General features: G+C 42.5%; 1 protein-coding gene across 1 annotated transcript in view; it reads right to left on the minus strand.

Moving 5' to 3' along the window:
• ADAMTS12 (ADAM metallopeptidase with thrombospondin type 1 motif 12) overlaps window positions 1-9,550 on the minus strand; it is a 144,670-nt gene extending 135,120 nt beyond the window's left edge. Inside the window, exons 1-2 of the mRNA XM_027634663.1 lie at window positions 9,421-9,550; window positions 4,348-4,709 (exon numbers count right to left, since the gene is read on the minus strand). Of these exons, the coding sequence (XP_027490464.1) occupies window positions 4,348-4,709; window positions 9,421-9,550 (492 nt within the window). The remainder of the gene's footprint in view (window positions 1-4,347; window positions 4,710-9,420) is intronic.
• Window positions 9,551-13,750: the final 4,200 nt, after the last annotated feature.

Consider the following 13,750-nt stretch of genomic DNA (forward strand, 5'->3'; position numbering starts at 1 on the left):
GCTGGAGACAGCCAAAGCTAGATCTGTCCACAGGCCCTGTATGGCCAGGAGCTTACCAGGTACAAGTGCACAGATCATTCTCAATTTCCATACTAACGTCCTTTCATTCTTCTGTCTTTCCCGTGCTAATGCTTGCATAGCCTTTGAAGATAAACGTATTACCAGAAGCAACTGTCCATTAACAGCTCTACACTGTAAACAAGTGTCAAGGAAACAAAGCCTTAATGATGCTCTGTCATCTAAAAATACTATAAACAATGTCTGTGTTACTGATGGATAAAGGAGGGCTTTGTTCCTAATGAAGGGGATAGACTATCAGAGAAAAATTCACTTCCCAGCTCTATAGGACCCAGTGCATAAACCTAGGGTATTCATTCAACTTCACTGGGCTTTGCTCCCTCCCAGTCCTACTGAGAGGACAAGCTGACACTACTGCTGCAACACAAGGGATCTCAAGACTAAGACACAACTAACAATTAAGGCATTAGTATTTGAAAAGTTCATTATAGCCTTCTGTGGAAAGGTATTGTGGAAACTTGAAGCATTACTAGAAGTGTGCCCTAAATAGCCTGGCAAGATAGCCAAACGAAATATTATTTTCAAAGATAAAAAAACTAATCTATTTTCTCCCTTTACTTCATCTTGGAAATTTTCCTGTATCTAAGTGATTTCACGTCTGCTCTCCTTCCAAGTGCCACAGTTTGATATGTTTTTTGTGTTCTAGTAGTGACTCCCTCTCTGGGGTTCCCTCCTCCAACTGTGACCCAAAATAAACAGCAAGGTCTCTCCCACTCTTCCCATGTTAATAGTCTCATACATTATTCAACAAGGCTCAGAAGTGCAAAAAGACTTTACTAAACAATTGACCCAGAGAGGAAGAGGCAGAGCTTACAGCATCAATTCTTCAACCTGTTAAGAAGGTCATGATCTATTTAGCATTAACAGGAAACTAAGATTTCACAAAGCATTAGAAAAAGGAGAATTTGGAAAAGACAACTTTGTTCTTCCAGATCTCTGCTAGTTTATCCTCTGTACTCTTATCCAGCTCTGCCCAAATCCCTTTATGAATCACATTTTTTCCATATTTACTTCTGAAAAATGGGAGACAGTTACATTTTTAAAAAAGAGTAAAGTCATACAACGGCTGGCCCACCCATTCATACATCTCAAACCTGTCACTCTGTTATTTCCCCTGTAGGCCATTTTGGGAACATAAAAATACATTAGTGATACCCATGTAATGGTCAATGGAAGTAGGAATACATTTTGAGATGAAAAGGTAAGGGAGATGAAAATACATTTCTAGATTTTCAATGGTTTCAGTGCAGTGTGTGAGCAATTTTTATGACAAACACAAACCTACACCACACATCTTTGTTTTGTTCTTATACACTGCAATTATCCTGGAAATTATGAAAGTGTCAAATACAAACCAGAACAGACTTGACATGAGAGGAAATAATTCCAGAAAGAGGACTAAAACTAGTATTCCCTTCCCAAAGGCATATTTAGATTTTTATTTTAAAATAAATTTTTTTCCCCAGTTTAGGCCATCATTTTTAAACGGGCATGGGGGGCAACAGTATTGAAAAATATGACATAAGCAATTCACTTGGACAAAATTACAAAATAATAATGCAACCATTTCACACTAAAAATGTCAACAAAAGGGATATTCCATAAAACACAGTTGTTTAATCAAATCAGTATTTTCCAGTATTACAATTTTTTATCAGTTCCTATTGCTAAGAAAGCCAAAAATTGGAAGCTTAGGGATCACACAGTTTCCTGTGTTACTCATCACCACAGTAAATTGGTGCTTCATTGAGCCTATTAAAGATTATCTCAACAAAAAGAAAGCACGGTATGTTTTTCGTTTTATATATTTGGCTCTCTATTATATTTGGCTCTCAAGTCAAAACAGCGTCAAGGAAGGAGCATCACTAATGTTCCTGATCCCTTTATTTGAAAGCTAAGATATTGGTTTTCACCAGTTATGAGCACATCAACACTCTTCCAGCTTGCAGTGGTGGAATGAGGAGCTAAGTATTATTGGGGACCCCTTTGCTGAGGCACACACAGAGCATGGTCCTGACCCAGGCAGTCACAGGTGCAGCAGCCACTGCTGCCATAGCATATTCCATGAAGCTGGCACCTTTCAAACACACTGTTTTATCTTCCCATCTCAGCCCCAAGGATCCTTACCAGCGTGCCCTGTGCAATTTGTTACTTCACACAACTCTTTTTATCAAGTACTTTAAAGTTAACCTCCTACAGTAAACGAGCTTACCATTTCTCCTCATGGGATACGCATTCAGTATCTCAAAAAAATTGCTCTAATTCCATGGTGTTTACTATTCTCAGTTCTCCTTCCCCCCCCCCCCCATAAGAATAAAGAGAAAAAAATGTTTTCAATGCAAAAAACCACAAAGCATTCCAGACGGGGGGGGGGGGGGAAGTAAAAGTGGAATTGATGCTGAAGTTTGGGATCACCGGGATGAATATAAATCACTACTAGAGCTTAGAAAGCAGGAGACCACCACAAAAATGTTTCAGAAATGTCATGGTTTTATTCTAAAAACCAGATTGCATTACTCAGGGCTGGCAAAACTATTCATTAATAAACATTTTCAGATGACACTGGATCTTTTTGATAACTTTCAGGAGAAAATCAAGCTAAACTACCTTTCCCCAGCTTGTGGGGGTACACAAAAGAACCGAGATACAGACCCAACTCCTACTGCAACCCTTTCAGAGCAGTGACTTCTGGACTTCAAAAATCATCACATAAAAACCATCACGCTTTTGCCCAGAGGCAAAACCCATTAATTCAACCTGAACCAATTTATTATTATGTATTTTCAAAGTTTCATTTTGGGATAGGAGGGGAAAATCCCCACAACATCATTTTTCTAATACCAGTGTTTCATCAAAAACCTTCAAATCAAAATAAAAAACTCAATACATTTGCAACCCAAGTGAAAGCATCACTTCTAAGGATATTGCTAAGTTGAATTTAACATGCAATTTGAGTTTTAGGTTTTTTAATCCTTGTTGCAGACTAAATACTTCAGAAGGCATAATGAAGTTCTAGCAGCTCATTTTCAAGTTCTCATCCTAATGCAAAATAACAAAGACATTCTGTTAGAGCACAAGACAAACTAACCAAAGGAATGACTTGCTGTCCTTTTCCTTAATGACCTTGCATTACCGTAACATGTATCAGGAAAATTTTGATAAGTTAGTCCCTACTGGAAATACTACTTAGAAAATTCCTGATCTTCATGCCTGTGGGACTGAAGCTTCTGACCTCAAGAAATGGTCTGTTTCTCCTGGCAACGTGCCAGAAGTGTTATCAGCACTTTTGTAAGACTCCAAAGGTTCCCATTTCATTTATATCAGAGCTGTCTTCATATTGCTTTTTGTACACTGCCAGAATACTGATTTTCCATAGTTTCTGAAAGCTTCATACAGCTCAACAGCAAGGAACATGCTTTGATACTGACAGGTTGGCAGAGAAAGGCTGTACTTTAAACACACTCACCTTGGTGTTCAGACTCAAAAATGAGCCATCAGTCCCTAGCCTGTCTCTTCTTCCCCTGCCTGACAAGACATACTTAGCCTTATGCTCTAGAAACAGAAACTTAATCTAGGGCTGTGACAAAAAAAAGAAAACCGAAGCTTGGAAAAAAATAAGGTTTCCATCCCCTTGTCTCAATGTGAACCACAGGATATTGAGAAATGTTGGACTTCAAGTTCCAGACTTAGAAGTGCTCTTTGAAGTGAGAGATGCCTAGCAGTGCTTCAGGCTTCAATTTAAAGCTCTGGCTAAGGTTGCACCTAACCTACCATTTATATCTGAAGTTGCAGCGCAGTTCTGAAGTAGGTCACTGAGTTTTCCCAACATACCATCAGTTGATTTGATTCACAGAGCAGTTTCAGTGCACCTGAGCTGCATTTCTTTTAGAGGGAAATAGAACAGAAGGTCATATCCAGATGCATTGTAAAGGCATTCCAGCTACTAATGGAATCAAAGCAATGACTCGATATTTGTATGGCTTCAAGATGTAAGACTGACAGAGATGTTCAGTCCAGACCACCAAAAAAAAACAAAACAAAAACCTAGCTAAAAGTAAATGCTAAAGGGCCTCAGCATCGACTTTTGACCTTCTGATTCTCTCTTCCAAAAATCCAAATGAAATCCATAGAATTAAACTGATTATGTCAGTAAGGTATCACACTGGCTCATCCAGTTTCTTAACTGACATATTCATACACTAGTGCCCTGGCTGAGTTGTAATGACACCAGAATTAGCCCAGAACCCCAGTAAAGGTCATACCACTTACCAGGCCATTGCAAGTGCTGATTGCTGCTGTCCCACTCCCGGAACCTGGCTGCCATGCTGTGCCATGGAAGTGGCAAGGAACTCCTGAGCGAGTTGTAATCTTCGCACTAGTGTGGTTGCCACGTCTCCTTTCTACTATGTAGTTATGGGAAAGAAATCCCACGTGGACAGTCAAGTTAAAAAACAGATCCTTCTCCTCATGATTAATTTTGTAATATACGACATTTTCATTTTTTCCGAGATCTCTCTTCTTCCTTGTGTTTGAGATGTGATGGTGTAGATTAAAAGAAAGAAAATGCCCACTTGCATCTACTCTTGCTGGATCAACCACATAGTAATCTGGTAATGTCTTCACAAATTGCCCTGAGAGAAAGAGGGGGAAAAAAGGAAGTCAAACTAGGGTGAGTACTGGCCTGTTCAGATTTCACATAATTTAAAGGGAAACCCAAAAGCGAGTGCAATTCACCACAACATCCAAGTGACACAAAGGCAGGCAGTGCACAGATTACAGTGCAACACAGTCCTCATTTGGGCTTTCTATTCTCCCATTATAACACTCAATCTGGAAGCTAAACATTCTTCTTTTCAAATAATTTGTCATCATTTATAGAAAAAACTGACTGTTACACTCACACCCCTTCCCAACACCACAAGGGTTGGGAACTCTGCCTGTCCTAGGTCTCCAGCACATGATGCTCTCTGATCAAGGAGGTCATGTTCACACATCCAAAAAGCTGAAGACCTGAAGTAGGAGACAGAACCTTACAAACACACATAGGCAAAGAGAACAATAACTGGCTTGATAGTTTGTAGTAATAGCATCTCAGCTTGAGCAGCTGTTGGAGCAGAGGAGGGAGTTTTAAAGAAGGGTTTGAAGAGAACGAAGTACTCATGATCTTTTGTATGAGAAGCTTCAACCAGGGTAAAATTGGACATCTTATCACTTGTCCAGATCTAGCAAGGGAAAAGAGTGTTATTGACATTCTTGTCCCCTCTATGATCCAGAACAAACACCACCTGTTTCCAATTTTTTTTTTAATTACTTTGAAACTCGAAAGCCCCAGGAAAATAACATAAATCCACGTAAAAAACAGTCCGTAAGAACTCATAACCTAGGGGCCAGATCTTCCACTGGTGTATTTGAATTCTGCCCAAGAAATCACAGTCTGAACATATTTAGTTGAAAAGACGTTCTGACGACACGTCATTCCAGTTCTTCTTTCCCCAGAGTTTCTCTTCATTCCCAAGGTCCCAGTCACTTATACATGAAGTGACTACATTTCATTCATTAATTAAGATGCTTAACAAAGCAATTAGCCTGTTCCAGCTACTTCTAGACTAGGTCTGGTCGTCAATCCTTCTAGAGGCACTTTTCCCTTCACTGCCTGCACCTTTAAAGCCACAGAGGAGAAATCATGCCTAAGCAGACAGCTGTCTGGATTCATCCCCTTCAGGAAGGAACATATCTCATTTGTCCTCATTACTGCAGTATGAGACGTGGCACGTGGCCGCTTGTGTTTCCTCAGGCCATGGACCCTTGAGACACATACACTGAAACACTTCCAACTGAAAAAAAACCAAAACAAAACACACAAAACCCCCACTTCCCAGCACATATATAAAGCCACACAAGAAATCTGACCTTCTCTCTGCAGCATCTCTATTTCAGAACCAATATTATTCTCTTACACAACAGATTTCTTCGCACACAAGCCTTTCCACCAGTCTACAGTGACCTGGAGCCTCTGTAGGACAAGCCACAGTAGTGGGCTTTTAGGCCTCAACAGTCTTGACAGGTCTTGACAACACAGTGACTAATGCCTACCACAAGTTCTGAGAGACATCTGCTCTTGTCCACATAAGGGGACTGAAACACTGGAAACTCAGTCCACACCTTCATGTCTGCAGTTATATAGCCTCTAGGTAGCACAGAAGGTGCCAGCTGCCAAAAAATTTAGCAGCTGAAGCTAAACCAAGGTCTCCTCTTCCTCACACTCCAGAGTGAAGCAAAAAACGGGCAGGTAGAAGAGATAAAAAACATCCAAAAATACAGCTTAACTGCAGATGTTGAATTACAAGACTTCTGGGAAGTCCTACATATCGTGCAAGCATAGCCAGGCTAACAGAGAATGCTGTAAGACCAGGCCCCCATTTCTGCAGTTTTCAGCACAACTCATTAAATAATCAAATTAAATGCCTGAAGGAAAACTTACTTATTTGCTGTCACTGTGTGATTTGCCTCTGCCTGATGTCTTGAACTTAATTTGTTGTGGCTTAACTGTTAAGCTCCATGCAAGGCCAAAGACTTGTGGTTTTGGACTTCAAACTACACAAGGAAGTTTTTATCTCATCACTACAGCCATTAGTGTATAGAGGTTAAGGCAAATTAGACACCATCATCAGTAAATGGAAAAAAATGGTGAAGAATTGGGTGGCAACAGGATTATCAAAGCAGAAAAATCCAACTTCTTCCACCAACTCCTTAAATACTCATTTAGTCACTGGAGAGGGGAATTATGCTGCAATAATAATAGCTGTAATATAACTGTAGAAATGAATTATTATTAAGCTTTCAAAAGACCAGAGGGAATAAGATTATTACAACAAAAAATTTAACAGGATGAGGCTAAAGATATTTCTGCAAGTAATCATTATCAGTTTTGTCTAGATAGTAGGGTAGAAGTTAGCAAAGGCAATCCTACCATTGACAGAACAATTTATTGAGCTCCATATTAAGCCTAAAACACTGCTTGACCTTTTGAGCTGGAGAAGAATCTAAAACAAAGACAAGAGGTATGATTTTGGTGATACCTTTCTGCTCTTCTAGGAAAGAATAACTAAATACATGCAACCCAAACTGCACAAAAATAAGGGCTGCATCCTTCAACACTGAATGCCTCAATTTTTCTAAAGTAACATGAATTCCTGTTAAAACACCACAGGTTCCCATAAAACTTAGCAGCAGCAAACATAAATGGAGGGAATCTACATCAGTGCCACTGACAAGCCTTAGGGCTGACATGTCACAGCATCTCCCTTGTTCACCTAGTATACATACTCTCCACTCCAGGGAAATCCTGCCAGTGAAGTGGGTACTGCTCAGGATACTTAGGCCAGGAAAGGTCAGGTGAACCTCCAGAGAATGTTCGTTGTGTTTCCAGAACCGCAGCCTGAGCATGCTGGCTTGCATCTATGCTGCAAACAAGACCAAATCATCACACTGAGCAGCACACTCTCAAGTCAGTACTTTGCCTTGCAATCATGCTGACTGCTCAGGCCCTCTGGGCACGTAGGACAAGCAAGGTTCAGGCCCCTCATGCTTGTTTGAGTAGTCTAAGTATTGTTTAAGTTGTCAGAGAAATCTTCCCTCCAGACCTTCCTAATTCTGAATCATTGAAAACATCTGATAATATTCAAAACCACTGCTGTATGTTCTGCTCCTCTGTGGATACAAATTCAGTACACATGGCAGAGAACTGCCTTATTAAGAATGGCTGTACACAAAGTGAATAAATTAGAATAAAGACAAAAACATACACGATCTGTCCCACATAACAGGAACACCACAATTACTTTCAGACAAATAACACATTTCCTGACAAAAGTCCTTTAAAATGCTATACATCATCATTTGCCATTTTTTCATCTTGATCTTTCTAGTTCATCTACATCTGCCCCAAAAATCATCTGGCTTCTTTTCATACAATTCCTTGGGATAGGAAATAGTGTGGCTCATCTTGTGAGGAATCATCTTTGCAAGCCAAAGAACAGCTCTGTACCCAGCAAACACCCCAAGTTCCAAAGCCCTATGGCAGGGAAAAGGCCTTCAACACTCAGCAAGGGCATCCTTAACTGTCCCATCTGCCACACTCTTTATGGATGAGGAGGGAGCAGAACACTTCAGCTATTCCAGATTCAAATTTTAGTCCTTTACACTTCCCACCGCAATAAACCTTACTCTGAAAAAAAAAAAATAAAAAAGAATCAGCCACACTTTGAACTGCCTCTTTACTCCATGCTATTTGAAAAGCCTAGATTTTGCATGCCTAGAAAGTTAAATTAATTCTACATTCACTTCCTAATGCCTGACAACTAAACAGCTACTACATGCTAACACAGCCATATCCCTCTTTGGTTCCATTTAGAGTCACAGGAGTGTAATGACTGTGACATTTACTTTAAATGAATCCAGCAGGACCTGACTTCAGGATAACTGCTCACTTTTTAAGCATCTTATTTAAACACTTTTCCTTTCCACAATCTCTGAGGGGTGAGAAAATTTTCTACTCTGTGTTCAAGCTCTCCTACTGACAGCACCACAGATGTTAATTGCATCAGAAAGATTTTCAGGAAGCAAAATTTCCTCCTACACTTTTTCTACCACCAGGCAGAGTCCTCCAGCTAATCATAATTCTTCTCCCTTAGGAGCCACTTCTCCGATTTTCCTTAAACAGGCAACAGGATAAAATTCCCGGGTTACACCCCTCCAAGACCAAAGGGGTCGAAAACTTGACCCACCTGCGAGGGCAGCCTCAAAGACCCCTCCCGCAGATAAAGTCTGACTTGCAATTACCACCCTCACTGAACGTGAATAGCTCACAGTGGGTGTTAAACCCCGGTAACACCAACCCTTCTGTAGCGTCAGCTGCTTTAGTGCAGAAGCGAGCGTTTGCTTAAAAATAAATAAATAATCAGGACAGCAAACTTTCTCAGCTTAGCAGTACAAAACGATTCTGGCATTTACAGAGTTGCCCCTAAATGAGGAAGACCAGCAAAAAAGTGGGGTTCGGGGACATCTTCATCTACACAGCGGAACTCGGCGACTGCCAAGGAAGGCGCAGCCGAGAGCGCTGAGCCCTCGGTGCAGAACTTTGGGCGCGGAGCAGCCCGTACCGGCTGGCGCCCAGGGCAGCGCTGCCAGCGGGAGGGAGCCCGGGCAGCACCGGGGCCGGCACGGCGCTGCTCGGGCAGGAGGGGAGGCGAGCAGCGCCGCGGAGCCGCGGCTCCACCGGCTGGAAGCACATCCGCGACGGGACCCGCTCCCCCCGCGCACCCCAAACCCGTCGGCACTGACCTTGCCTGCCGTCGGGGAAAGGCGAGCCGCCGGCCGGCGGGGCCCTGCCCAGGCAGAGCGCTTGGGCGCGCAGGACGAGCAGCCAGAGGGAGACCAAGCGCGCCGCCCGGCTCCGCGGGACGCATGGCATGGTGCGGGCGGGCGGCTCCGAGCGGGGCCCGCCGGCGCCTACCGGGACCGCGGCATGGCCAGGGCGGCTCCCGGCGCCGCCGGACACAGGCGCCGCTCCCCACAAGGGCTGCGCGGGGCCGTCCCGGTGTCTGGTTTCTGCCGGCGGAGGAAGGAGGGCTGTGGGGAGGGAGCCGCTCCCGAGAGCCCCCGCCTCGGAGCCGCAGGGGTTAACGCGCTGGGGCGAACCGGGCCGGCGGGGAGGGGAGGAGAGGCGAGGCCGCCAACAGGGGCTGCTGCCCCCCCTCCGCCCTCCACCGCGGCCGAAGTGGGGCGTTCGCCCCGGCAGCGCTCGGGAGGGCCGCCCCGCACAGGGCAGCATCCCCTCCCCGGTCACACGCCGGTGGCCTCCGCTGAAGGGCGCGGGGAAGGCGCAGCCCCCGCACCCGCCCTGGCAGAGGTTCCCCCGGCCGCTGGAGAAAGTGCTCGAAGCACTTGGGAATTTAATGCGTTTTCCACCACGTTCCGCTGCAGCGGGAAGGGCCGGCGCGGGTCTCGCCCCGCCTGAGGCGCCCGGAACCCACGGTCCCTCGGGGTTCAGCAGCCAAAGCACAGCCTTCAGACTGCCTCACAGAATCACAGAGTCAATTAGGTTGGAAGAGACCTCTGAGGTCATCGAGTCCAACCTATGACAGAACACCACCGTGTCAACAAGACCATGGCGCCAAGTGCCATGTCCAGTTTTAACTTGAACACCTCCAGGGATGGCGACTCCACTGCCTCCCTGGGCAGTCCATTCCAATGTCTAATCACTTCTTTTGTGAAAATATTCTTCCCAATGTCCAACACAAACTTCCCCTGATGCAGCCTAAGACTCCTCAGGGTGTTGAGGCCGTTGAATGTTTTAGCTGTTGCATTGGGGTTGCTTCTTAATGTCCTCTCTTTGTAAGGAAAGTTCCTAACGGCCTTGGCACCTACGTTTTTAAGTGCATGCCGTGTTCTCTCTGCCAAGGATTCCCTGACATGGCCTCTGATGAGGTTGCTGCCAGGCTGACGCTCCACAGATAGGTGCCCACTTCGGTGCTGTCCCATACTTACAGCTTGGGCTGAATTCCACATCTACTTCAAAAGCCTCCCGCCCAAAGGTGACTCCACCATGGGTTTCTCGTATAGTTTTGTGGCAAATTATGCTTATTTGTGCCTGTTTCTCTGCTCAAACTTTCCCCAAGGTGAATGGCTGCCACAGTTCAACTGCCTTATCTGTGAGAACTGTGAACCCCAGACTCCAATGCACAAAAACGCAAAAAAGTGTTAAAGCTCCAAAGGTTTCTAAATCTGGTAGAAATATGGCTGAGACAAGATAACTCTGAAAACAGAGAATATTTGTAAAAGAGTGATACTTGATTTAGGAGTCATCATGTGCTCTCTTCTAGCTAATGGAAGGACACAGACCACGCAAAAGATACCGGATAGCACTTGCCAAGAGAAGATTTGTTCATTGCAAGGTATTTAATATACCTGTCCATATATTCTACATATCAATAACATTATCTCTTACAACAACAAGTTTCCTGGTGTGCTTGCCATCAGGATTCTTAGTCTATTCAGATAATAGGCACTAAACTGTTTTGTGAGATTGGGTATTATACCTGATTAGCTCTTTCTCAGTACTTCCCTGAGACTAATTTAAACCTAAGTGTGACCTGAAAATGATATTTTATATATATAATATTTAACATTTAAAAAACACTTGACAATTGTTGCAAAGAACGAGTTACACAATTTGCCATGAATAGTTTAAAATAATTAAATTGGTGAATAAGGAAGTATCTGCAGTAAATGGAATAAAAAGGAAAAAGACTATAAAACGAGGAGAATAGGCTAGGAGCATTGGAAAGAAGGGGTGACCATCCAAGGGATGGACATATATTTACAAAGTATTGGGTTAACGTATTTCTTGAAGGCAATCAGAAAAACAGTTCTTCTGTGAGAGACATTTAACTATTTGCTTCAGTTTCCAGTAATCTTTTGGGGTAGGTGTTCATTGAGTCTGACATGAGGCAACAGTATTTCATGAAAGGTTCCATCTCGGATTCTTTCTCATCAGGAAAAGTTAATTCCTTTTACCCATAATTCTCTCCAACCCTGGAAATAATGGAGAACTACAAGCTTTAGGAACTCAAGAGGGTTTGTGGGAATGGAGGGGGTTTCTGTTTGGTTGGTTGGTTTGGTTGTTTGTTTGTTTTAAGAACAAAAAATTGTAGATGCAAAAGTCATATGGAATGGAGAAAGAGTACTGTGAGAATCTGGCCTAAAACATCTATAGCTACCTAGGCTTTGTGCCAGCATGTATGTACACAGAAGAAATGATTCACTGGGTGTAGTATCAGAAAATACCCTGGAGGACAGTAGAGTTCCTACTTAAGGGATGTTGTGCCTGCAGCTGGCACAGTCACAGTGTCCAAAACACAGCACTGAACCAGCTACTAAGAGGAAAACTATCTCTACCCCAGCTAAAACCAGGACACACATCCAGTCAAAACGTGAAGAAATGGCAGAAGTAGAAAGCACTTTCCTGCTGTGAGTACATACTGAGGCCAGCTATTTCAGTGAATGGAATTTATGGCACTGTCTCTTCCCAGCAGTTTCCTGTTCCAAAGAGGCATTACCAGAGGTTTTGGAGCCTTTTTTGAAAGTATTTGAATTTTTTTTGCCAACTCAACCTCAATTGTAAAAAGAAAAAGAATACAGCACTATATCAGCTATGTTCTTTTGGCAACAAAGTTATTGCACTTCAGTAACTGCATCTCCACACAGAAAAACCTGTACATTTATTGAAAGGTCACAATCAAGAGACACAGTCAAGCCTGGATTGGCAAACCAGACACAATATCGGGTTTCTTTTAAATTTAAGTAGACTTCTAAGACAGCAGTAAAATAAATGTGTGTGTAGCAATTTATAGGTATCTAGAAATGTACAGAGAAACAGAGAAACAGAAAAACAGAGGTTGTGAGCAGCAAGGAACTGAAACACAAATTGTATGATTTCACACATAGGAATTGCTACAAAATGAAGCCCAGTGAAGACAGTCAGGAAATATGCTTTACTAGGAATGAGAGTCTCCTAAAAGTTATTTAGTACACACTTGCTTGCCTGCTCCTCCGATCAGCAGGGAGAGAAGATACCTCTGGAGGATGACACATCCCTTTCTGTCACATGCAAGGTGAAACACTGTCCAGACCTGATTATCTGTCAACTATACAGGCAGCTTAACAGTTTGCTTGGACCAGAAATGTTAAGAAGATGAATCACACATGGTGTGGTGGGCCATGTTAAAGGTATTGAGTATTGGCAGAGACGCAAATTGAAAGAGAATTAGTCTGAATCCCAAAGACTTGTGGAGTTTGCTGGGTAATTATTGTTGCATCCATTTATCTATTGTTCTCAGGCAGATTTAGATGGAAGTTTGTAAGTACCTTTTTTTTTTATTCTTATTCCCACTTCCTCATTTAGAGATGCAGCCTCCTAACATAGCTAACTATTGGTAATTGAACTAGAGATGGTTGGATCCCTCAACTTCCAATTCATTATAGTTTTAAAGATTTTTGGAATTTCATAAGTTACTCATGCAAAAAAATATATTTGCTGACATTCCACTCGTAGTATGTTTGTCGGCAGATCCAAGTAACAGAATGAAGCAAACTCTAAAGTAGTCAGTGATTCTATGACATGAAAGTTTTTGGGATGCTCACACTCAAATTCCTGATCAGTCTTCAAACACTGATTGTTATTTTTAATTGATAAGCTAATTCACAGAATTATAATTTTGTGCTTAGTCTATATGAATTTAAAATTCATTCATCATACTACCCGTATTAACTGTTTAAACGTGTATTTCTGGAGCAACGGGACACATTGAAATTAGCTTTGTATGAAAATTAGTGCCAGAAAAATATGTTCTCAGTGATCTGTCTAGAAAGCAAATGATGGGAGGAGATGAACATGATTAAAGTGATTTGGGGATTTCTTGAATTAAAATTTACTTCTGTGTCCAAATAATACTTTCTTGAGGATATGTCTATGGTCCATGAAGCATACCATGAAGCACTGTATGATCATTTTGTTATTTAAGTGAGATTTTGTAATGTAAACCTCTATACATTTCCTACTACATTTTTAAGAAACGAACTGCCATGAAAATCTTCCCATGGTGGATATATA

The sequence above is a fragment of the Corapipo altera genome, unplaced genomic scaffold (assembly GCF_003945725.1).
Source record: "Corapipo altera isolate COAL_440 unplaced genomic scaffold, ASM394572v1 61411, whole genome shotgun sequence".
In the NCBI taxonomy this organism is placed as follows: Eukaryota; Metazoa; Chordata; class Aves; order Passeriformes; family Pipridae; genus Corapipo; species Corapipo altera.